This window comes from Grammomys surdaster, unplaced genomic scaffold (assembly GCF_004785775.1).
Source record: "Grammomys surdaster isolate TR1022 unplaced genomic scaffold, NIH_TR_1.0 66, whole genome shotgun sequence".
NCBI lineage: Eukaryota > Metazoa > Chordata > Mammalia > Rodentia > Muridae > Grammomys > Grammomys surdaster.
In genome coordinates, this window is record NW_021604568.1 from 14,913,951 (window position 1) to 14,940,711 (window position 26,761).

The 26,761-nt window shown below is 45.9% G+C and overlaps 1 protein-coding gene across 3 annotated transcripts in view; it reads left to right on the forward strand.

Moving 5' to 3' along the window:
* Positions 1–26,761, forward strand: part of Vti1a (vesicle transport through interaction with t-SNAREs 1A) — a 302,888-nt gene that overhangs the window by 234,719 nt on the left and 41,408 nt on the right. Inside the window, exon 8 of one of the 3 annotated variants that reach the window (XM_028775171.1) lies at positions 18,880–19,412. The exons of the other annotated variants lie outside the window; for them this stretch is intronic. Coding sequence (XP_028631004.1) covers positions 18,880–18,913 — 34 coding nt within the window. The 3' untranslated portion in view covers positions 18,914–19,412. Of the gene's footprint in view, positions 1–18,879; positions 19,413–26,761 lie in introns of those variants that run through there. 3 annotated transcript variants of the gene reach the window in all.

The window sequence follows — 26,761 nt, forward strand, 5'->3', positions numbered from 1 at the left end:
TGAGCATCAGGGAGTCCTTTATGCTCCCTGGGTTGCTGACGACCAATACAAATGCCAGAAAGTTTTGCTTACTGTTTCCTGACCCTGCGCCCTCTCTGTGCATGTTCCTATGCTTCCCCCACCCCCTCATATGTCTCCACACAACAGATGGGCTACTCACATTACCAGGTCAGCTAGAGTTTGACACAGCAAAGGCAGAGGGCAGCAAGTGGAGGGCACACCTACAGGAAACAAGGTTATGGCCAAGTTACCTTTTCCAGTGCCAGCTCCCAAGAAAAGGATGGGCAATAGTGAAGAGAAAGAACCATGCCCACTGGGGATACCTAGACAGTAAGCCTGCCAAACGGGCACCAGCACTGGGCACTGGCCTACCTTCTTTTATCTCAGTGTCAGTGTCTTTTGGTTTAACGGGAGATTCTAAGTCCACGTAACCCTGAACTGCAAAGCACCACAGGTTATCATGGTGGCCTTTTTTTTTCCTCTCTGTTTCGCTTTGTTTTGATTTTCCCTTTATCTTTTTAATTTAAAATTCATAAATTAAAGAAAACTGCATAAATTAATCATTTTATTTTTGTCATATTGGTTTCTTGTGGGGTTTTTTGGTTTGTTTGTTTTTATCTTGTTTTATTGGGCTTTTTTTGACCTGTTTTGTTTTGTTTTGTTTTGTTTTGTTTTGTTTTCTTTCTGATAGAAACAGGACATGATGCCACATGTATAAGAGGGTTGGGAGGAGTTGGGGAAGGAGAAAGAATGTGATCAAATTTTTTTGTATGAAAAAAAATTAAATTAACAACTTGAAAGTGAACTGGTCAGTACACTTGCAGTGTTAGACAACCATTACCTCTCCCTGGTTCCCTGTGCCCACAAATGGCTTTTCTCCATCCAGCTGCTGTCTCTGGGGATTTCCCTATTCTGGATACTGCACTGACTGAAGACACAACAGTATATGACCTTTGCCACCAGCCTCTTTTGCGTAATGCAGCATGGGGGGTTGGGGGGGGACCGGGTTTTGTTTTAGTTTTCCCCTGGCCTTTGGGGGGGGGTGTGCAGATGCACATGTTTATCCTTCAGCCAGCTCTTTCTCCTCATCTGCTCTCTAGCTTCTCTCTCTTGTGTTGTCTAATTTTTCCTCAAGGTCCGTGGAGTCCATCTCTGAAGTAGCTCCCCTCAGGTCAGACTCACGCCCTACCTGCTGCTGCCCTTTCCCTTTTTCAGATACCGCTCATTCTCCAGCTGCTCTTTCTGAAGCAAAGACACATCCAATAGAGTCACTGCCCTGCTCAGTTCCCTGCAGTGCCCCCTCCGTCCTTTAGAATGGACCCCGCGCTCCTTACTGTGGCCTCACAAGCCAACTCTACAACGTGCCTCTCCCTCCACTCCTCGGTCTCACTGACTCCTCTGATAAGCTCTGGTTTAGCCACCTTAGGCTGCTCGAAGGTCTCTGACACCTGAGACTTGCCCACTTGCTCCTGCATCTCTTTGTATGGCCTGTGTCCTCCCCAGCAATGCTCTTCCTGTAAGAGCCTGCTCAGCCCAGGCGGCTGCTGTACTTCAGCTTTCTCCAATCTGCTTGTCAGGAAGAGCTCCTCTCCTTAGCTCCAGCGTCTCAGTTAGCACCGCGTTCGAATAGCCAGTCTGCAGTTGGGGATCTTCATGAGTCTCTGCCCATTGCCCACCCGATCTTGCGTCCCCCTCTTCATGTGTCCAGTATCAGCAACTGCTGTGTAGCTCTTCAATCAATAATTAGTTGCAGGATTTAAATTTTCTTCTCCAAAGAAACAGCTATAGCTAATAAGGAGCCTGAGTCCTAGATAGAAGGTACAGTAACAAGGACTGACATTCAAAGTCCTAATTACTTTGGTCATTTGTTGAATTTAAGTTACCATGGTGGTTTACCGGGTTCAGTTAGTAGGAAATGCAAATTTATTGCAACACACCCCCATTCTGTTCATGACAGATCTCAAGAGTTTGATATTCAGTTACCAGAACATATACATGTGTACATATATATACATTTGACAAATTGTCCAGGGGCATTTCGAGACTGGGTTGAGTCAGACCAGGCTCTGTGCACTTGCTCCACGGTACACGATGTTTGAGACTGTGGGCTGGGTTGCTTTAGTCAGACCAGGCTCTGTGCACTTGCTCCATGGTATACTATGTAGACACGCGGCCACGCAGAACCATCGCCGTTCACTCTTTCCAACCCTCCAAATCCATGGCTTTAAAAACAATCATTGCATTCCTCTCAAATTAAATGCCGAGTAAACAATGCAAATAAAACTATTTTTCTTGCAGAGACAAAATTGAAAATCTGTAACTAATTACAAATTGGCAAGCCCTGCGCCTACAAATGGCTGAACTTTCTACCAGTGTATTGTTTACAGTGAGCTCCAACTGGCTTCCCCACACCGGCCATCCACAAGTTATTAATCAGCGCTGTGCCAAGGCCTGGACCTCCCCAAAATCATCATAAACTTTTAATTTTCAATATGGGCTTCATAAACAAAGCTGTTAAAAATGAGGGGAGGTTTAATTGGTCAGAATACACAAAGCCTGCTCATGGAGTCTGAATTGGCTTTCCCTTTAAATATTCTGCTCTTGCTCTTCTCAACTGAGTTGAAGTTACTATTCCCTCACTATGGCCCTTGACTCTCCTATGGCACCCCAAGGGCTACCAGACCTTCCTTCGTTGAAATCCTAGTGAAAGGCGGCCTGCTTGTGGGCCACAGAAAATCAGGGTCAAGGAGTAGCTTTGAGATGCTACAAGTGGGAGACGGAATTTACAAATGGCTTTATTTGGGGGTGATCTTGCTTAAAATATACATATTGAAAACTGAGAAGATGTAGATGACTCTTAGTTTTTCCACTCAGTTTTCCCTTTAATGCCTCTCTGGAGGACTCCATCTTTCTTATTAACATTTGTCTCTTTCTCTGACTTTGTGTAGCTATTTTAGCATTCTGAGTTCCTGTAGCTGGGATTTAAGTCATACGAACAGACACATTGCCAAAATCTTGGCCTCCCCTGCTAACCCTATTCCCCACCATGGCACCATACCCAGTACACTAGATTTTAATCCATGTTAGGTGGGTAAATGGATTGATGGGTGAGTGAGTGGGTGAGGGTTAATAGAAGGAATAAAGTTGTATTGGTTGAGACAGGCAGCAGAGCTAAGGCAAAACTCCAAAGCCTAGAAAGGCATCGATGCATAGCTGTATCTTCTGGTAGAACCCACCACTGATGAAAGGCATCGGCTCATAGCTGTATCTTCTGATAGAAGCTAGCGGCTTGAAATTACCTGACACACACTGGGGCTTACAGTGAGATGCCTCCTCGATGACAAAACCGCCTCAGCTAGAATGCACTTAGTAGGGAGGTGTTGGACGTACTCATATGGATGCTTTAAGAGGGACACGAGCATCACGTGCACTGTGGTTCCAGATGACATCATGCTCTCTTTGTGTCCCCACAGTCTGAGTCTGCAGTGATGAAGCAGGCAGGGCACTCACTAAATACTTGGAGATTCCCGTGAGATTCGTTACCGTTCAGAAGACGGTGAAGACGACACGTGTCCTAGCACAATAACCAGGCTGAACTTTTAAAGGCCTTTCTTCTGCAGTCTGTTCCCTGGGAAGCCTTAGATAGGGTCTGTAGTATTTTAGGTACCCTGTGGGGAAGGGGCCTGTGTTTCCAGGGGGTGGCAGAGATGGCACGGAAGGTCTCAATCCAGCCCTGTGATCTGAAGGCAAGGCCTCTGTGAGGAAACGCAGCGCTTCCTCAGAAATAGAACAAGAGCACCCCATCCGTGAGGAGACAGCTGTCAGGTCAGGTCGCTGAAGCCTGCGGTGATCTTGGCAAATTGTAGCTGGCTGAGGCCACCTTTCCTTTCAGGACATACTTCTGGAGATCAAAAATATATTTCTAAGTGGATAATCTGCCATTGCTGCGTGACTTTCCTCGTAATGCCTTCTGCTTTTTCTGTCATGGTTGGTTTGCCACCTGAGCCATAGACTTTGTTCCTTCCAGTGGGTTTGGGCAAGAAACTGGAGCTCAAGTGGAGATCTGACCCATGTAGGCAGCTCCTAGCATGGCAGTACATGTCTAGCAAGTCCATGTGGGTCCAGGAGCCGTGTTTTTTTCTGGCTGATGACACTTGAATTGTTACTGCACCTTCATCCAGTTCTCATCCTTGTCAGTCTGAGAACGGAGAGTGAGATGGGAGTCTGGTCCTCTCCTGGGTTCTTGTGAGACAGGATTATAGTCTATCTGATGAAGAGCAGGCCAAGTGTGGGACTTTGCTGATGGTTTGAGCCCGAGTCTTGGCCTCAGGTGGAGCCCACTCCTTTCACCAGGCCTCATGTAAAACCGTCACTTTTGCCTCAGTACCTCCCCGATCTCCTCTGTACCCCATTTGCCAGTCTGTGTTCTAGAATGTTCCATGTCGACTTGGCTGTCCTCCAAAACTGAGCCTGGAGGACAGGGCTGTGTTTCCTCTTTCCTTTTTATCTTCAGGTCTTAAAACAGTGCTTGGCATAGGATGGAATCTCCGAGGAATTGCAAAACTGGCAGGGTAGGTGGTACAGAACCACAACCCTTAGACTCAGGAAACAGAGGCAGAAGAGTCAGGAGCCATCCTCCATACACAGTGAATGGAAGCTAGCTTAGGCTACATGAAACCCTGCCTCAGAAACAAAGGGAAAACTAAGCGGGAGAGACATAAGTACACACTGCAATGAGGTGGAGGAAGCAAGAGCAGAACCCAAGGTGGAGCTGACCCTTTCTCCCTCTGTGAGTAGTGACAGCTTCCTCCTCACGCAACCCCTCGGTCTTCAAGGTTATTTTCCTACAAGACTGTTGCATTTACAGTAGGACAGAACTCTGTTTGCCTTGGACTGAGCGCCGGCCTGCCTTATGCTTCCAGCAAGGCCAGCCTGGGGAATCCCTCCCAGAGACATGCTGCATTATCTGGACCCCGGATTTTCCAGAATCCAGCAGTGGCCCATTTGAATGCGCCATTCCAAGACCTAAGCTGGCTTGGAGTGGGTTCCAGATGCCCCATCATGCATGTGGCCCTTGGGGTCAGCAGTGACTGTGCTGCCAGTCAGACAAAGCTGGTGAACTGTCATGTAGCTGGGCTCTGGTTACCTTTTCTGACACCTCACTCTCCTGTGATGACTGCTCATCCACAGACCGCCTGTCCCCTTGTCCTGCTTGTCTCGGAACTCAGCAGTCGCACGTGTAGAGAGCTTGTCCCCCGCTCCCTTTTCTCGGGACAATCTCAACTTCACTTCCTCTGGCCTTATCAAACTCTTTGTTTCCAAAATTGTTAAGCAGCTGTGGGGGAAGGGGAACTTTTCACTCGGCTTTTCCGCCCCTCCACCCTCCACCCTCCGAGCTGAAACCAGAGAGAGAAAAGGTGGCCTGCTATCTTCCCACTGGCCTCAGGACTACAGTCTTGCAGCCACACGAGGCTTTTGAATTTTGTCTTCTGTGGTCCAGACTTTTGGCTACCCCATCTCCGCTTCAAGCTCAGCTTAAAGAAACATATGACTCCAGATTCTACGATGCCATCGAGAGGGCTCCCTCGCTACAAGGCTTAGCAGATGAGATGCGGTTTTCCGAGCCTCTTTTCGCTGACCGTCAAAATAACACGCAGAGTCTTATGTCTCAACAGAGACACTCTTCTCGCTCAGCTACTCGGAGAAGAATGTGCCATTGTCTCTGCTGTGCGCTTTTGTTTTATTTGTAAATTGTGCATGCTGCATGCTACAGAATACCGAGAAACCACACACCCTGGCTTGTTAGTTGGCACACAGAATGTGTGATTACAGATTGTTTGAACAACAGTGGACTATTGAACCGCCATCCAGATGTGTGTGGCGTTAACTGTGGGAATGTCCACAGAGGAGGATTATCTTTCTTGTTGGAGGGGCCAGCCCTCAGAGAATGGAGACATGAACGCAGAAGCTACTTGGCACAGTAGTTCCAAATGACTCCTCAGAAGGAAAATTAATCCTTGTTAAAAAAAAAAAAATTAATTAAGACTGAGTTTGTTCTCCTAAAGTCAGTCATACAAAAAAATATTAAAGAGCAACAAACTTATGCAGCTTGAATGTTTTGGGTTCCATTGTTTTTAAAATATCTAGAAATTAAAAAAAACAAAAAACAAAAAAAAAAAACCCTCTGGATTCAAGATAAGACTCCAGTAATCCCAGGCTTGGTGAGGACTTACTAGAGACTTATTAGAACCTTCTCAGTGACTGGTAAGGACTTACTGGAGACTTATTAGAACCTTCTCAGTGACTGGTAAGGACTTATTGGAGACTTATTAGAACTTTCTCAGTGACTGGTAAGGACTTACTGGAGACTTACTAAACCCTCTCAGTGACTGGTAAGAGTGCAGAAAGAAGACCGAGGAGACGACTCTGGGTAAGGTGCTTGCTGAGCCATCATGAGGACCTGAGTTTGACCCCTCAGTACCCACATAAATACTGATCTTAAAGCTCACATCTGCAGTCTTAGAACCCCTGTGACACATGGGAGACTGGACAAGGCAGTGCCCCAAAGGTTCAGATCTGCTAGCCTGGGGTGTGAGCACTGAACAACAGGAAGCCTTGTCTCAAACAAATTGGAAGGCGAGGATGGACACCTATAGTTGCCCTCTTACCCCAGACAGACTCTCACACAGATAGAAAAGAATGCAAAATGCAATAATTGTTTGGGGAAATGAGCAATTGCTTGAAATACGAAACACAGGATTGCTGCATAACTGAGCATTCTCATGCACAAAGGAAAATACTTGTCCCTCGCCAAAAAAACAAAAACAAAAACAAAACTTGTGCATGAATAGTCATAGCATCAGTATGCATGATACACAAAACATCCATCAGCTCTTGAATAGACAGATGTGGCAAATTACACATCTGTAACAAAGAGTGGAGAGCTTATCCAGGGTGAATGAACCTTGGAAATGTTCTCAATGAAATAAGACAGACACCAGAGTCCCCGTGCTGCATGAACCATCCGTCAGAAACATCTAGAACAGGCAGATCTACAGAGACAGAGCCGCTTACTGGACACCTGCAGCAGAGCGCTTCAGGACAGGAGGTGGACATGTGTTTCTTCACCGTGGCATTACTGGGAACCAAACGCGAGCCTCACACACAGGAAGCGACACCGCAGCCCTTGGGGTTTCTTTCTGGGGTGATGAAAATGTTCTAAAATAGGCTGTAAGGCTGCCTGTAGAACGGAGCAGATACACTCAAGCCTTTTGAATTTTAAACTTCAAGTGGATGGATTACATGGAATATGAATTATACCTCAAAAATACTGTTGAAAAACAAAAGCAAAATGAAGACATTTTCAAGCAAAAAAATGTATTGGAAAGAAAAAAATTTAAATTAAACCTAAAAGAGGAACATCTTCCAAATTCACACAACTGCACTTTGTGTCGGCATGGAAGGGGAGGGGAAATGGCTTCCTGTTTAGTAGCTTCTCTCTTCTCCTTCCTTCTCTCTCTGAGGGAATGATCTGTTATCTGACAGTGTCAACACTTGTCTGTCTTGTAGGAATCTACAGCAGTAATCGGGCACCCAGCCGCCAAGTAACCACATTTACCTTTGTGTGGTAACACGCCCATTAGCAACACATACCAAAATATATCATTTTGATCCTGTCCTAAATTCCATATCAGGCAAGTTTAAAAAAAATAAATAGTGAAACATCAGGCCAGTCACAGGAAACAAAGACAGATAGGAAATCCTCTCCAGTTTCAGTCTACACTCCACTTTCTATAGCTTAATCTAAAGAAAAACGGGGAATTTCCTGCAGAGTGATTAATTGGCTGGCTGTGGTGACATACGGGGTCCTGAGCTTGACCCTGCAGGTAAAGGCTAACTGGTATGTTAAGTTGATTACACAATTTCCTCTAAATATGTTGACAAGTGGTTTGCACAGTCGCCTTGACCTTTGCACTTATAAATGCACATTTATAAATGGCTTGCTTTTTAAGCCAAAGCAATCCCTATTTTAGATGTGGCATGTGTTGAGTAAACAGCCTGATATGCAACCCTGGCTGGCTAACCCTAATAGCCAGGTCAGATTGTGGGAGTCACTGGAAGGGGCTGAGGTGGCCAGATTCACTCGGGACAGCAAACCCCAAAGTGTTTCCTCATCCTATATGGTGTATGGGAAGTGTGTGCTATAAACTGCTTGAGCTGTTCCAGGAGTGTGGATGCTACAAGGTTTACAGCAGATGACAAGCAGGCTTAGCTCCAGTGCTTCTTGCCACCCTCCTCTTCAGGATGTCAGTCCATTTAAATACACACACACACACACACACACACACACACACACACACACAAACCAGCTTTTCATTTTTTTTCCCAAAGTAAGGTGGAAAAAATTTCCATGGAGCATTTCTGTGCTTTGAGCATTTTCCAGGAAGATAATATACCCTTAGGTAGTCTAAAGAATGTCATTGAGGGACTTTTTGTTTTAGAGTCATGCTGCTTGCTTGTACCTAAGGAGGAGTTACAACACTCCATTATAAATGAGCAGGAAATGCAGCCTCAGGTAGTCAATCAAACTGTTTTATCTGCTATTTCAGAAAACAGTGGCTTATTTGTAGATTTATACGCTGAGCACCTTTCCCGAGCCTGAAATATCCTGATTTGATAAGCAAAAAGAGATTTGCTAATGCCGTTGATTTTAGCTGGGATCTATCTGCCTGTGCCTCTTCCTGAATGAGTTAACCAATTGGAAAATGAATTGGGTTGTATGTGTATGTACAAAGATAATACCGTTTACGCTCTCCAGGTCTACAGTGTGACAAGCCTTGAGCTCTCTGGGAAAGCCGCTCCTTGTCAGGGCCCAGAGGCTAACTGTGCACCTCAGCACCAGAGTTGTTGATGACGCCCTGGAACACTGTGCAGAGCCTTCACAAAGCATCCGCGTTCACTAACTCTTACATAAGATGAAACTTGCCTGCCTAAAATGTTTACTGCTCTCCAGCAATGAGTCATGCAGTAATCGTTTCTCTTGATTTCATTAGTTCCCTTGGGTCTGTAGCCTTTCACTCTCTGGCTGGCTCTGGATTTGAGGGAGGGCAGGAGGCTGGCTTCCTGCCATGGGGCTTCTCCTGACGTCGGAACCATCCATCACTGACATGGTCCTCCTCTCTCTTCCCTTCTTTCTGGGCTCACCAGCGCCCCCTAGATGTGTGCGGGTGAAGTGAGTGCTCCATGCCCACCCCAAGCCTGGGAGAAGGTTTGAATTTAAACTCCACATGAGAAACTCGGGTTGTATGAACTTCCTGCCCTCTGGGATAATCAGAGAAGTTTCCGCTGCCTCTCAGTTTTCTTCTTTATGAGGGACTTCTTAAACTGAACTATTTCCGAAGTAAAACTTTCAGACTGAAAAGTTTCTGAAAACTCCAGAAACTCTTCGGTTGGTTGTAGCTACTCACACCTGTCATTCCAGCACTTCAAGGCTAGCCTAGGCTATGTAGTAAGTTCCAGGCCAGCCTTGTCTAAGAAAAGAAACAAAGGAAGGAAGAAAGAAAGAATGGAGGGAGTTTAGGAAGGGTGTCCTCCCAAGTTCTCAGTGTCAGTTGTTTGAGCAGCAGCCCTCTGGAGATGGGGGGGTGGGGTGTAGCCCAGGGCTTCTGCATTCATCCCTATCCTTATAGCCCCGCCACCCTCCTTGCCTCACTTCCTGCTCCTGCCTCTGCCTCATGCCTGCCCTGTGCTCTTGCCCACTGTGCCTTTCAAAGCCAGCTCCTGTCTGTGTGGCTGTACTTCCAATGTGGTCACACACCTGTACACTAGCCCCATCCCCTACAGGAACCGTGTTGCTGGGTTACAGGAAGATTCCTGTAGGGAACACATTGGAAGGCAACAAGGAGGAGCCACATGGCACTTTGCGTGTTCTCTGCATAAGCATTCGCGACTTCGCTTATCCGGGAGAAACCTGAGCTTTTCAGGGGCAGGTCTGTGTTCTGTGGACCTGACACTAGAAAATTTGGAGTCCTCTCTGGAAAAAGGTTAAGTTCAAACTCAATTGTAGAACTTAATGTTTGTTTAGGTCAGGATATAAAGTACTCGCCGTGCAGTGGTGGTGCACGCCTTGAATCCCAGCACTTGGGAAGCAAAGCAGGCGGACCTCTGAGTTCAAGGCTAGCCTGGTCCTACAGAGTGAGTTCCAGGACAGCCAGGGCTATACATAGAAACCCTGTCTTGAAAAACCAAAATAAAGTACTGTGAAGAGATAGATGTCACAAATACCAGGACATCCAGAAAGCTACATGGTTTTATTAACCACTGCTGGATACATACTATTGTTTTTCTCTCTGTTTTAACAGTTCTGGCTCTTATTTTCATGTAACTATTTTGTGATACTGTTTATGAATAGGACAGGGTAATACTTTCCTCTTTCCTCTGGCCCCTGAGCATCTGTGTCACCTGAGCATCTCTACCACTCCTTCCACACAGCCCTCCAGTCAATACAAGGGTCTCCTGAGTCCATCAGGGCCTGTGGCCTGAGATCCCAGTGGAACCAAACCTCGTGTGCGCTCTTCTTTTTTTCTATGATCCTATGATAAAAACTTAATTTATAAACCAGACACAGTAGGTGAGCAGCATGATAAAAAAACAGTTACAACATTACATTATCACAGTATTTAAACAGACAGTTACAACATTACATTATCAGAGTATTTAAACAGGCAATTACAACATTGCATTATCATAGTATTTAAAGCTCACAGATTGTTTATTTCTGGAATCTTCCATGTAATGCTTTCAGACTGTGACATAACTGAAACTGTCAAATGGGAACTGCTATGATTTTGTTATCAAGTGAAACCTCTTAGACTTCCTTTCCATCGATAAGCACGGGGGGGGGGGTATTCACAGACGTCTTTATTTCTGCTGCAAGCATTTGCGTTTCCTGGTCTCCCCACATCGGTCCAGTGCCTGGTCTCTAGCTGTGCCCACATCACAGTAGCTGACCATTCCCAGCCCGAGATGGCTAGCAGTGTTTTCTCAAAAGCTATACATACCAGTATCCCACTATATCCAAAGCTTACTACCCTAATTCCATTTCCCCTTACCTGGGTTCCCAGAAAGACCAAAGTCACACTGATCCTGACAACACAAAGCAGAGTGGGAGTGGGAGGGGGAAGAGGTGGGAGGCAACCTAATAATGCCTTGCAGCTGATGGATTTTATTTTCACAAGGTTTACAAAAATATAAGAAATGAACATAATGCCAGAATGTAACTTTAGTTTTTTCAAAGCCTACTTTTAATGATGGTTCTTAAACACTTTAACCTCCGTTCTAGCCCACCACCCACCAGAGGTAGTGGAAAAGGTAGGATATGGGAGAGGACCTGCAGTTGGGAATAGGCCTCTGTCTGTCCCCAGCAACCAGCAAATACAGGAGAATGACTAAGAGCCATGGTTCGGAAATGGTGGGGAACGGCAAGCCAGGTTCTGCTTTCAGTGCGTTGTCACCTGCAGAAGAATGGCTTTCTGTCTGATAAACCCTCCGTGTCTACAAGTCCCTGCTGTACACACGGGCGGAACTGTCTCACTCAGAACAAGTGTGTTTTACCAAACAGGAGGTGAAGCATCTTGCAAGCCCCCTTGTTCCCCCAGTAAGACAGGATAAGGGAAGTAGCAGAGCCATGATAGGAAAGGAGTTTTTCACGCCACAGAGTGTGAACTGATAAGCCCAGGCCTCACAGAGTCATGAGAGCACCTCCCAGCCAAAGTCAACTGAGCAAGTGTGACTTGGCTTCTCATTTTATAATGGAAAATGTCCTGGGGAAAAAGAAAAGCCAGTGATCACTGCTATCATGAGTGATGGCTCTGACCTCTTCTGTGCTTGACTTTCCTACTAAAGAAACCAAGGGGTCACTTTCTCATAGGCCTGAAATAGAAGGTTGCATGATAAAAATGCATTAATCATAATAGCCCCATTCTTAGCAAGGCTGAGCCCCTGAGCCAACTATGTTTACATTGCTTATCTCCTTTGACCCCCGCATGTCCCCTCTGGTGCTAGTTCATTTTATATTTGAAGACAGTAAGACTCAGTGAGGTTCATAGTCATTTGTGCAGCCTGGCCAGAAAGCCACCAAAGGGCTGAGTCCAGACTTGAATCAAGAGAGATAGTTTGCACTTGACCCAGTAATACAGAGAAGTCCTTCTGTATCCTCCTCCAGCCTCCTTCCTGGGGACACTTCCTTGCCTCCAAAGTCCTGCTAAAAGGAGAATGCTCAGAAACACTCTCAGCTGGTCCTCTGCACTGTGTGTGAAGCACCCAAGGGCCGCTGCTTTTCATTTACCACAGAAGCTTTGCTAGCTATAGTTGCCTGGCGAAAGCAGAAAGAGAAAGGAAACTTTTCTCTTGCAATACCTAGAATAAAGTTTAAGACTATTAGTCAGGGACCAAAATAAATATTGGTCATGGAAGCCTTGGGTTGGGCTTGATTGTGCTTTGTTCCTCCTTAGAGGCTTGGGTTAGCTGAGAGGAAGTGCTTCAAAAAAAGAGTACATGAGAACTTGGGTTCCTGCAGAGTAGCTGAGCTCAGGCACTGTCACCTACACAAGTCACACACAGGGTGCCCTGTATGATGTCCATTGACACCTAATGGTTTCACCAGGCTGCTTTTGAAAAGTTCCCAGGAAAAGCAGACATACTTACACAAGCCAACAGCAGGCACAGTACCCAGACCACAGTTTCCCTGAACAATACCTTCATATGTAGAGGAGGTGATAGGCCAGACAACGAGAAGGGACCTGAGGAGACTAACATGCTCTGTGCCTCATTTCATGTGTTAAGAAACTGATGCCAAAGGAGAAGAAGGGACTTCCCAAAGGCCACCAGGCTAACTGAGGTAAATTCTCCACTAGAATCCCTTCCAAGACACCCTTCCACTGTAGCCAGCTGACATGTCTGCCTTGGGGCAGCATCACCCACACAGGTCCTTCCCAAGCACATCCACATGCACTATGTAGCTGAGTCATCCAGTAATTCCCTTCAGGGTTGCATGAGAACATTGCTTGGAGAAGACTGGCTGCCAGAGAGGCTGAGCCCGTTTGTATCAGGTGGTTAGTTTCCCAGTGGAGGGCAGTGAAAGCTCTTTACATCAGTTCTGTTTCATCTGTACAGTGGTGAGTCACTCACTCATAGGAGCGCTGGTTAGCGTGTGCCTGTCCCCTGAGCCAACTTGGCTTTCCTCAGACTCGAGGTCCACAGCAGAGATGCAGGGCAATCTCTCACTGTTCACTAAGCTCTCTTGACCTGAGAACAAGTGGCCTGGATGACAGTGCACAGGGACGTCACCCACACAGGATGCCTGCTACTTCTGCCCTCCACTTCGAGGCACCTTGTAAATGTACTTGGGGAGGTTGGAAAAACTGAACTGTTCATATCAGTCCGTCTCTGCCGGTGGAATATATTTTAGGAAATGCTTTTATCTCATGCACTTTAAATATATACCTAGCCTTGGAGTTAGAGTTAACTTCCGTGTGACCCAATTACTACCAAGACCAATCTTGACTGTTGCATAAAACAGCCAAAATTGACTCATTTCCTGATGGTTTAAGTCTGGCTAGCTTTATTTTTTAAACTAAATACTACTAACTGATGGCCGGAGAACAGTGTGGCACTTCTTTTCCAGTTCTAAGATGGGTAGGAAGCAAGCAAGGAACTCTTACTCAGACACACAGGCAGAGGTCCACAGGCCTGTCCGCAGATTTGTCACGAGGGACACCAGGTGCTGCCACCTCTACAGCTTCTCACTGACACACTTTGCTCTGTAGTCACATGGCTCAGGAAAGCTGCATTCTTTGAAAAGAGATGTTGAAGATGGAGCAGGCCCAGCCTGCCAAAACTCGCACCCCACATTCCAAGTGAGTGCTCCTCAACTGAGACCCTTCATAAAGTGAAACTATCACAAATCAAAGAGCACTTAACACACCCAGCCAGCCGATCCAGGGAGCCTCCAGCCTAAGGGCACGTCCGCTGTGAGTTGGTAGTTTTCCCACTCGCTGTTCAGTGCTGACTCAGCTTACTGCTGAGAGAAGAGCAGATTCCACATGGGGGTTCTGCTGAGAGTGTATTGCTTCTTACCATTGTCTCATCAGAAGAATCTTAAGTGGAGCCATAACCAGGCAGGGCCACCTGAATCCAGCTACAAACACTGACTCGGCTGCTTAGCCCTTGACAAGATTATGTGAAGGCCATGGGAGAGAGGCGCAAGCTGGAGGATGACCCTGTGTTCCTGGTTCTTCGTGTTGTCTCTGCTTCACTCTGTGGGTGGATCAGTACCTCAGGGCTGAGAACATAGTCAAGGAGAAGACATTTAAGGAACCAGGTGTTGGAGACTGCACAAAGCCTGGCTCACAGGTATGCTCCCCAAAGATGCTTTTGAGCCAATAATAATACATTAGGAAGTGAGGAGCCTGGGTACCCCTATTCATAAACTTCAGCTGTAATGTGGTCTGTGAGGTACTGACAAGAGGCTGGAAAAACAAGAATTCAAAAGTAAATCTTCATCAGTTCTGAAGAAAGGCTCACCTACTAGAATATTATATACCAGTCAAAATAAACAGGCACATCCTAAAGCTGCCCACTGACTCACGATCACTCAGCGTTGAGCATGTAGGAGACGGCACATTTATAGATTCATAAGTGTGGAGTAAAACTATTAAAACAGGAGCAAAACCACTTAGTTTCCAGCTAGTGGTTCCAGAGAGAGAGAGAGAGAGAGAGAGAGAGAGAGAGAGAGAGAGAGGGGCAGTCAGATGCATAGAGAGAAGATACCAACCACATCTGTAACACATTCATTCTCCTTCCAAAAGCAGCTCAGCCTCCACTCTGGAACTGCCTCTGGTGCTTCTGCTTGGAAGGGAAAGGCTGCCGTTTAAATGCATGCCTTGAGCAACAGCCACGGGAGCAATGAGTTGAGAGTTCCACTTTACAGCACGACTGGGGAAAAACTAAAGGAAATGCTCCCTTCACCAAAGGTTCTTTGCCAGCCTCAACCCAAGGTTCAAGAGAATTCCAGCTTAGGAAACATTACATCTGATTACCCTGAAGACCTAGCCAAGTCAGCCATAGTTGTTTGGTTGTTAATGAAGTCTGACCAAGTGTGCACATGAAGGCTCCTGTAGAATGGCCTTAATTTGTGCTTAGGAATGCATAATTTTATCAGCATCCCTGTAATTAGATATTGTGCAAAGGGATGAAGGATGAACACTGCCGTTGCAGACATGGCCTTCAGCTCCTTGCTGTCTTTGAGAGAGCAGGGGTTTCCATAGACACACGTGTCACATGGGTTTGCTTACATACACATCCAAGAAGAGAATGGAAAGTTCCCACTGGCTTTCCCCTCTCTAAGGGTAGGTTTGTGAACACATAAATCCATGCTCTCTCCTGTTCTCTTCTTTACTGTTACCTCCTGGATGCTTGGCTTTCCCCGCATTGTCTGAGGAAAACTATGGTGTTGGAGGTTGTATGGCCCTATAAGTTTACTGTCAGCGCTTTAGCTGGAGTTTGGTAGAAAATGTTTGTTATTTAAGGAAGAATTAGTGCCGTAGACACCTTCTGCTGAGGAGCTCAAGAGGGATTTGCTGAGAATATGGATTGTATTTCTTCAGCTGGAACACAGATGTGCTAAAGTGTAGACAGAAAATAAGCTTCTAGAGGCAGAGGGTGGCCTCAGTCATCGCTGAGACCCCATATCTACTGTTGTCAGGCACACAGTAGGTGCTCATAATTCCATGCTGTCGGCTAATACTAATGGCAGAGCCTAATAATTAACTATGAAAAGATCCTGCAGAGGGTACCTTTGTTTCTAGATGACAAGCCAGATACCCGCAGAAGTTGAGGGACATAGGAACATGCAGGAACAAGGCTAGCCAGATGTCACACAGCAAGAAGTAGAGGGCTTTGACCGAACCAAACTGTACATGGCCTATCTTGTCCAAGTATCTAGCCCAAGCTTTTCAGATACCAGATAAGCTAAGCAAAGCTCATTTGTCTGCATTTCTGTGTAGCCTCCCAGGAAGGCAAATTGAAAAACCAAGGTTTGCTCAGTGTGAGTGGGCCCAGTCCCAAGCAGGTAAAGAACTAGTCCTACCAAGCACCTCTGCAAGGGAATTGCTTTTTACTCTATGTGGGACACGAGAAGTATCACACTCCTCATCTCAAAAGAATATGGTCTCTAGTTGAAGACGCTCATAATGTCCACCAAAGACAGCTTGGGAAAGAAAAAGAAACCTCAGCAACATAGACCACACTTGAAGATGAAGGCAAGCTGTGGGCCAGTGATCTGCTGAGGGGTGTGGGCTCTTCAAACTTCTTTTTGACATTAGCCTATGAGCCACTTCCTTCTGTCTATTGCTGCCTCCCTGGAGTGACCCTAGGAGCTCTGCTTAATGGCTCCACCAGAAGAAAATCTGACCTGTGGTACAGAATGGTTTCTCCGAAAGCCTTTTGTCCATAGATCGTGGCTGTAAGAACTCAGCACATATCCCTCCTGTTGGGATGCCTGGGAGACTCGTAGATGCTCTGCCCAAGATCCACCAAGGCTGAGCTAGGCAGACAGCAGCTTACTCATTCCATTAATTACACTTAATAGTATGCTTGCAATTGTTAGGCAAAGCCTTGCCGTTTTAAAAGCATTAGGCAAGTTTTTTTATGTGGCAGCAAGGTGTACACCCTGAGAGAGTATTAAAAGGCATATTAAAGGGGGGAAGAAAGATGCAATATGTGGTAAGGGAGACAGGTAACAGGTCAGCCACACAGAAATCTCACCATTCCACAGGTCTGCAGAACATTTTCTTCTAAATCACTTACAAGGCGGTTGGAGTCCTTGCCTTATTTATTGACATGTGTCCCTTGACAGATAAAGGGGAACAACCATGTAGTACAACAAACTACCTAGCAAGCCCCCTGCGAAACACTATGTAAAGTGTCTGTTTCTTCTTGAAGTGAAGTGGGTAGTTTCTTGAGAATTGTAGTCACTGTTTTACAAAGAACCAATAAAATCATGGACACGGTCCATCTCTGCACAGAAGCAAGAAATGGAGCAGGAGTCTGGTGCTCCTTGTGGACCCTAGAGACTATGCACTGTAAAATATGGTAAATGCAAGCCACTGGCAAGCATAGGTTTCATACCGAGTCCCCAAAAGGGAATGGCATTGATCTCCATGGTTTTTTGCATCTGTAATCTTTTGGAGGGTCTTACATCCTGCACTTGGCAGCCCCTTTGCTCAGGAAAGTTCCCATGATAGTGGACTAGACTGAGGTTGGACACATTCTCCAATGGCTCCAACTTAACTGGTCTTATCCAGTCAGATACCCCAAAGCGGTTACAGATGTTCAAGTCTGTCTCTATCACAGTAGTTTTTTTTTAAACTCAGATCTCAGGGATGGCAAGTGTCTCTTCTTAAGTCAAGAACAACCAGTCAGAGTGTCACTATAACTACACATATGTAACCAGGAACTATAAGTTAACAGAGATATGGAGGGGCCCTGGGAACATACAGGCATGAGTTTCTTTCCACTGTGTTCTAGGGAACTCCATAGACAGGAGTTACTGTAGAGTCCAGCCCAGCTCTGAGCACACCCTTCTCTTCTTACCCCCCCACTCCTCTTCTTCCTTCTCTTCCTCCTCATCTTCCTCCTCCTCTTCCTCCTCTTCCTCCTCTTCCTCCTCCTCCTTCTCCTATTCCTTTGTCTCACAGGCCATTCACCATCCACAGCTGCTGAAGGGGGAGCCCATGAATCTCACCAACTACATTTCTGGGGCTCTAGAACTTCCTAATCTTTGTGCTGGTTAAAAGACAGTTGAAATGCTGGAGCAGACCATCCACCTCCATCTCACCCTTTCCCTCCTTAGAACCAGTTGCATTGGGATGGGACAGCTTGGCTCTCTCACTTTGGGGGTCTAACTCAGCCTTTTAGAACCTTCATCTTATTTGCATAAACTTTTTTCTAATTATCCATTATGCTAGAGATGTCTATAGTTTATACATTCTGAAAACATATTTTATAAATCAAGTTAGACATGACCTGTTATATATGTATACATCACATAAACCCCATGCTCACTCTACCTGTGACATGTAGCCATAGAGTGTATAAGCAGTAAATTATCAAGTAACAAGCTATTTGAAAAAAATTCCTTTGCTAGGTTTTAATATGTGAAAGAACTAGCAAAGAAACTTGTCTATTTTGAATATTATAATAACAGCATCCACAATCTGCCACCAGAAGGAACAGCTATCACCCACATCACTGTTTTCAAATCTGTAAAGGGTCAGAGTTTAGATTTTGTTTTGTCTCATTTTGTTTTATGAGATTTTCCCCCCAAAGCTGCTACTCACAGATGGGTATATTGAAAGCAAATGTTAGAAAATGGCTGTCCCAGCTAGGAGTGGTGTCCCTCCGTGCCTGTGACCCAGCTGCTTGGAATGCAAAGGGAGGGCGATGAACTCCCAGACCAGCCTGGCCGACACAGATTTATCTCAGACCAACAACAACATAGTAAGCAGTCTACCACAGGATAAATTTTTACTCTTGAGACAAAACCGATACTATCTGTAATCTAATATGGGTTTGATAACATATTCTGCAGTTTTGATAAGAATTTCTCCATCATTTTCCAGCAGCCATTCACAAATCAATTTGGTGATGAAAATTAGCTATTTTCTCCAAGTCTGGGAGGAGAGACCATGCAAAGGGAAGTAGACCCCACACTCAGGTTCGTGTTCCACCTACCCAGTGGAAGTAACAAGGAGAAGAATAAGTTTGTTCTCTGTGTATATATTTATATGAGAAGAATTTTATATGTCTTTCTCTCCACAGATGGGAAAGCCTCCATTTCAGGCTATGTCCATGACTTTGTAGGGCTATAAAAAAGAAAGAAAACTCTCCCAGGATGAAACCCTTGAGGTCAGAGCAAAGCAAACCATCAGAGAGTTTCCAAGCATCCATTCCAGGGTCAAGTCTAAACCACAGAAGTCTAACAGCACAGGTAGTATCTAGCTAGAGGCAGGGAAAACCTAGCACACATGCCTTCATACCACTGGACATGGCCCCTGAGTCTACAGGACCATGTCAGCAGGATTACTAAAAACAATCGGATTGGCATTCTGTTTGGGACTTGTAGCTTCTGCATAAACAAGGACACACTGGAAAAGTGTTGAGCCCAGAACAACAGACATTCCCTGAGAGGGAACAAATGAGCAGAGCGGGACTGTCTGCCTCTCGGAAGCCGTGAAATCTCCGATGTAAAGCATAGTCATATTTTTGTTATTACTTGATTTAACACTCCAGGAATTTAGCCCACACCAGCTGTGCATCTCTGGGCCCCCTGCTCATTAAAACTCTTCTCTTTCCCTCCGGCCCCTTTCTACTGTTACTGACTGTCGCCGGCCTGTTGTCCCTCAATTGTCTGTGTAATTCTAGAATGTGCCCTTCAGTTCCTCCATAGTGGTTCTATTTATTCCTCCTCTTTAGATATGGTCTTAGTATGTGATAGCCCTCACTGGCCTGGAGCATGCTATGTAGACCAGACTGAGCTTGAACTTATGGTAATCTTCCTGCCCCTGCCTCCTGAATGCTGGGTCATAGTCATAAGCCACCATGCCTAGTTTCAGAAAGGTTTGTTTTTGTTTTTTGGTTTTTGTTTGTTTTTGTAATAGCATATTGTTTATCTACAAAAGTAAAAATACATTTTGGAAATTTTAGAGAATTCCAAAAAGTATATTGGGAACAAAGTGTGACAAAAGTCATTCCGTAAGCTGCATGTTACCCTGCTGTTAAAGTATCACTGGCATCAAGCTGCTGGTGTTTTCCACATATCCAAAGTCATCCCGGACACCAGAGGCAGCCAGGAAGTATCTGCAGTCCACACCACTCCTTTCAGCCACTGCCACATCTCTGTCCCAGTCACCCAACAGTCACCTTGGCTCCAGGCATTCAGGAGCTGTCAACGTGTGCAGTGGAGACTGGCCGCACAAGGTGGGGGCACTGGGTTAGCCTGGGTGGCTTTAGAAAGGAGGAAGACCGTCACAGTTGCCCAAGTAGAGACTATACAGTGCATTTCTCAGCACGACCTTTCACTAGAAATGCTTAAAAGCAATGTGTTCATAGGATCCGGGTGCTAGGACTCCCAAGAAGTTTCCCAGAATTTGCTAGAAGATGAGCCAACTTGCCTTGAGGTCACTGTTCGCTAAGGCCAGGACCACGCTGTCCACCTTCAGGACTTGACTCAGGTCTGTGGGGAAGAGGTGAGAGATGCCCAGAAGTCTTTAGACTTGGTCGTTCCAGCCCACCAGGCCTGCACATGGAGCAAACGTCCCTGCACGGAGCAGCGCCCGTAACTGAATTACGGAACGGCCATCCGTTACTCCCAAACCGTTTTCTGTCGTTTAATTAGAAAATTCATCTTATTTTGCCTCCAGGCCCTGAAGCCTTATTGCATTTGCACATATTTCAAAATGTTTCAAGTACTGACCAGATAACATTAATGACTATATTAGATAGGCAAACGCTCTTAAACAAAAAATAATAAACATCCTTGTATGTGTGTGTTTTAAAAAAATGCTAATTCCGTCTGGAGCCAAACAGGTAATTTCCCTTCAGCCCTTTTTCAGTCAGCTAAGACAGGTTAGGCTGGGAGAGCAGTCAGCCTGTCTGCAGACCAGCTTGCCTTGCATACCAGGGCCTGAGTTTCTTCAGAGACAGACAGCAGGATGATCTGATTGGCTGGCGTCCAGAGCATGCTCACAAGGGCCTCTTTGATGAAAGGGTTCTTGGTTAAGTACTGTACCAAAAGCAGCCTGCCACCCTCCTTTCAAAGATACCCATTTAGAGTAATTCCCAGAAAGGGAAAGAACAGCTAGAAAAGGCGAGAGGGAGGGGAGGGGAGGGAGAAAGAGCTGAGCTATGAGGTTAGCACAATAATTACACTCCCTGGCCCAGAGAGGGGGAGTTATTACAGGTACACTGCTGGATGTTGAAGGAGCTGGCTGGCAGCTGGGCAAGAACACAAGGAATGTGCAATTAAGTTCATTAAAACATCATCATTATGCTTATCAATCTTTCTCCAAAAGAGGTGGGGTGGGGCAGTGTGTCCCAGCATGCCGCCCTCTGCAGATAAGGATCCAGGGTAACTTAGTGAGTTCCACACAGCACTTACAGTTAGGCTCTGATAAAGAGAGACACGCATGAACTCTAGGGAGATGCAGCGGGAACCCAGCTCCACTCTGTGGGCACACTTCCTTCTGATGGGATCCTCATGAGAGAAGTAGGTCTTTACAGAACACCTCAGATCGCTCAACTCTGGTGTCCAAGGAAATTCCAAAATCCTGCAAATGCCACGAGTCCACCCTGCTCCACAGTCCTAGCTTAACTGAGGAGCTAGAACCTGGACATTCATTAATTCTCGGTTGGGCAAATGCTCTGTGTGTGTGCGTGCCTGCACGTGCGTGCTTTCGTGCGTGCGTGCGTGTTTTCTTGTGTGTGTGAATGGACCCGTGAAGGTCACTCAATATGGGGTGTCTTTCTCTATGTCTCTCCACCTTATTTTTAGAGAGAGGTTCTGTTGCTGAACCTGGAGCTCAGAAATTCAGCAAGACTAGCTGGCCAACAGGCCCAAGGATGCCCCTGTTTCGGACTACACAGTTCTGGGGTTACTGTACCTCCGTGCCTGGCTCTTTATCTCGGTCTTGAGAATCCAAACTCAGGTCCTCAGACTTACAGAACAAGCCCTTCACAGCCTGAGCCACCTTCCTAGCCCCATAAATGTTTACTAGGAGATATCCCAAGTATATTTGTGAGTCCAAGGGTGGCCCTGAGAACACAGCTTCCACTGAAGCCATCTACCAGGGAGACACTGGCCAGCCCAGCCTTCACTGAGGCAGGATTGTTCCATGCTGAGTACTCTCCAGGGAGGTCAAGATCCATCAGGAGCATGAGGAGGAGAAAGTTCAGCATAGTGTGTTCAATTTCCAGGCTGTTCACGGAGGGAAAGCATTGTCTCCCTGAGGCTTTTGACCCTCACTCTGGCTTTCTGCCTGTGATTTTTCTCACCCGCCCCCGGGATGTTTTTTAATATGAAAATTTTGTTTCTTGCTGAAAATTAGTTACATGCAAAGGAATAGAAGAAAAGAAAAGAAACACCATGTGATCTAGTCCATCCCCAAAGGCCCATGTCCATATTGAGATATGTTATTCTAACCTTTTGGTTTTGGGGTTTTTTGGGGGTGGGGGTTATTTGTATTGTTTTGCAAAACTTTATAAATAGGATTCTTGTTCACCTGTTCCCTATGACGTGACCACTTTTTATATTATTCAGTATGCTGCAAACCACTGTTTGGAATGTCTGCACAGAGTAACCAGTCTTCATCCTCTGGTATTGAGAGCTGACGCCTAGGGCATCGTCACACATGCTTGGGCATTTGCCATGCCACTGAGCTGCCAGGGTGTGGTTTAATCTTTTACTGCTGGGTACCTTGTCTGCTTACAGTCTTCACCGGTAAAAAAAAAATAGCACAGCCCTGAGCATCCATATGTACAGGAGTGGTCACTTATCTCACAACACTGAACTATTCGCAACTAGCATGTCTGCAGAATCCACCTGAAAAGCAAGAGAGAACCTGCCTGGTTCCCACCAGAACAGAACTGGCTGTTGTAGCTGAGCAAATCTGAAGATTACATAGTGCCCTGGGAGCCAGCAGAGTACAAGTGTCACAGACGAAGACAGGATGTGAACCAAGTGGTCCAGTCTTTACGTACACGTCACCGTACACTGTCCCAGACCTCTGGCTTGTTCCTTCCGAGTATCTATCAGGATCCTCTAACAAATCAACCCCGGCAACCTCTTGTTTTGCACATGTCAAGTGCAAGGTCAGTGACCCGGAAAGGTTCCACCTGCACACGGATTGCAGAGACAGGCTCCTGGCCCCTGGCCCAGACTCACCCAGTCAGAACCTGCAGACTGGAATCCAGCAATCTGTGTACCTCAAGGCAGTCCCAGGACAAGAAGTGCAGGACAACCATGGCAGGACAGCTCACTGGCCTCAGCCTTGATGCTGAGCGTGTGGTGGTGCAAAATGGGGCACTGTAGAGAGTCATTGCCCACACCCTGGCCAGCCGCACTCCTGTAGCCTTGCGTTTGCTTATCAAGGCCGTTTCCTCTCAATAGGAGCCATAATAGAAGACTCTTCCAAAGAGTGGTTGTCAGGGCGGAACAAGGTGCTGTTTTCCGCTAATGTCTTCAGTAGCTACTCTATGGCTCGTGCACAGCATTTCTCTCCATAACACCAGAGCGGGGAACGTCACCACAGCCTGTCCTCTGAACTGCTTTTTAAAAGAGGCCTTCAAGATGAGTCTCCTGCCTACTGCCCTCCGAATCCTGACCCTGGCTGGCCACCAGAGGGACACATCAGGGGTAGCGTCTAATTTGTAGAAATGCATCCTCGGTTGGAAGTCAACTTAAGATAGACAGGAAGGGCAGAGAAGCCTGACTAGACTGATTTGGAGAAGTGTGCCTGGACAAAGCCCAGGGCCCTGAGGCCTGAAGGAAGCCACTTGAACTCACATTCCTGGTTTGATCAAGTTGGTGTAAAATGGACCCCAGCAGTCTTCAAATGGAAGCGTTGGTTGTAGGTTTCACTCATTCACTCCTGTTATTTTGAGCTGCTAATAAACTCCATCCAGTCTGTGTCTTATTCCCCTTGCGAGTTAAGTCTGTTCACAGACAGTCCTGAGCCAGTGCTTGGTGACACTGCCTGGGAACTAGTTTGGTTAGAAACCTACAACAGACAGTTCAGCTGCAAAAACTTCCTAGGGGCTTCGTTTCTGTCTGTCTCAAACTCTCAACCAGTGCTTTGTGTTTAGGGGGTCCTCCCAGTCAACAGCATCACCCACTCAAAGTGTGGAGGAATTGTGTCTGATTGGTTCAGGAAGCAGAGTCAAAGGAACTGTGTATGCTTCCCAGCCTGACCCCACCCCCATGTTGCCATGTGTCTTTGCCCACCCCAAGTCCTAGACCCCCATGATACTCCCATGACGCATGCCTCCTCAGTCTCTTCTCTGTCCGTCCATTCCCAGCATTCCTGCATCAGAAAGCTGAGAGTGCACCAATTTCAGCATTCTTGGACTGCTTAGCAAGTGACCAAGGATGCTGTAATCCAGCGAAACCAACCAAAAATGCACCTCTGAAACATGACGAGCCAGGAGGCTTCCCAAGCTTGAGCCATCTCATCCCAGCGCACAAAGAAGCCATAGACAAAGAGGAGCACAGAAAATCACTGGAGTCCACATCGAGAACTAGAATCTGACTGAAAACATTAGAGCAAACCTGCTGTCCCAGCACTCTGGTGACAGGAAGAAAATAAGGGTCCAAGGCTGCTTTGCTACATGGCAGGTTTGAAGCTAGTTTGTGCTGAGATGTGTCTCTATTTCAAAAAGAAGGAAGGAAGGAAGGAAGGAAGGAAGGAAGGAAGGAAGGAAGGAAGGAAGGAAGGAAGAAAGGAAAGAAGGAAGGGGAAAAGGCAAAAAAGTCACAATCTTAAGAAAATCGATGTGTGAGCAAGTTCAGTCTATCTCTAGCTTGTTCTGTTCCAAAGTTTTAAAAGACAGTGTTGAGACTCAACACACAGGGCTATATTTGTGGTACTATGATTTGCCCCAGACCTGTGAGTGTGTGTGCACGTGTGTGTGTGTATGTGTTAGAGCACAGCCAGAATTGAAGTTTTAAGAAAAACAAAAAGTTGGAAATAGTACAGACATGTGTTGATCCCTGATATTAAGTTGGCCTTTTATGTATAAATACAAAAAAATAGGGCATCGGCCCTGGCCTCTTTTGGTGATAACTGAGGCAGGCAGTTGCACATGTGAGCATTAGGGTTTCCTTTTAAGTTTCATGTTTAAAAAACTAAAGTCTTAGTCTCCCTTAGGCCTATGCATGCCGTAGTTGTCAGGACTGAGGACTTGGCTGCATCTTAAGAGAGTGATAATGAGATCTTTGCTTTTCTGTAAGGTGAAAATCTGGAAAATTACGATGCCAAGGCAATGTTTGCTGAAGTGATCACCCTGAGATTGTGTGGGGCTTATCTCCTGCGGTGATCAGCTTGTCCCTCTTACATAGAGCTGCCTTAAAAACACAGATCTGCTGGTAAGATGTGTTTTAATTTCAGTCTAACAGCTTTGGGATTACCCCTCAAGACTCTATCACCAGGCTTTTGTACAAACAAGGAGCTTTCCACAAAACTCCCATTATAGTGGTGGGGGGGTGGGCTGCTGCTTGGTTGATTGAGTTATGATTGTGTGGGGAACAAATAAAGGCTTTCTTTCTTAAACATAACAGTTATGTCTTGCTCTCACTAATAATGCCTCATTTTCTCTTAAAACAATATTTACACAGCCTGACATTCTTACTGTCAGTGCAGTGCGCAGCCTCTGAGCTGAAATAAGTTTCTAATCCTACGAACTGGACAAGCAAGTTCAGTTCCACACAACTGAGTTTCAGCTCTGTTGTACTGCTCACCAGTGACAGTAAGCACTTAATCCTTCACCCAGGTAGCTATGGACAGATGCTAGGTAGATAAATAGACAGCTGACAGGCAGGCAGGTGGTAGATGAAAGATGGATGGATGGATGGATGGATGGATGGATGGATGGATGGATGGATGGATGGGAATGAAGGATAACTATATGCATATACATGCAGAGATGTGTTACTGTAAGGATTTTCTTTTTCTGAACACCTGTCCTGTCAGTTCAGTAGTCTTACAATGAGCATCATGATATACTTGTTAACAGCCTGACAGAATTATACTGTCTTTCTTCCTGTCCAGAGAAGATCAGTGGTTGTTATACTAGACATGTTATAACGTTATTTTCTAGATTTAAAGTTGATTACATTTTGTTATTCATGTGAGGGGGCAGGGCTTGCTTAGATGTGCATTTGGAGGTCAGAGTACAATTTGCAAGAGTTGGTTCCCTCTTTCTACCATGTAGGTTCCAGGGATTGAACTCAGGTCTTCAGACTTGGTGGCAAATATCAAGTATCAAGTGTCTTCCCACGCCCTACGTTGTAGGTAGAGTATCTTAAGTACATGGATCAGAAGGTTTTGATGCTGGTGGGTACATGCTTTCAAGCTGAGCAGAGACTAAATCCTGGTCTGGGGCTGCTACAGCTCTGATTTCCTGTGGCTGCTCTCAGGGCTGGTGGCTCTAGTGGTCCACATGCAGGTCCTCAAGGCTGAGCCCAGAAGGGCCAGGACAATGGCTTCCAAGGGGAAGGTAGATCACCAGGGGGATCACTTGCTTGGTTGTTTTGTTTTTCTTGAGTATTGAGACAGCAACCCAGAAGTAAGAAGATAATGTGGGGTTCATACAGTTAAGACTTAGAGGGAATCTGAGGTCACTCTCTTTGTGAAACCTCACTTTAAATATAATTAGTTTCTGCAAGTGCCATTGGGCAGGAGATTTGAATTAGGGTTTTATAACTTCAACAGGATTCATCTTAATCAGTTAATTTGGCATTTAGAATGGACTACAGGTCATTGCAATTATGTAAGGGACACACAGTCATTATCTTCAGTATTCCAAGTTCTCATTAATAGCTATCCAGAAGAGAGCTGCATGAATGGGACTATAACTGTTGCCTGAAAATGAATGGTTTGGGTGGTCTTGGTGGTATTGGTGGTCTTGGTGGTGGTGTGGTGGTGGTTGG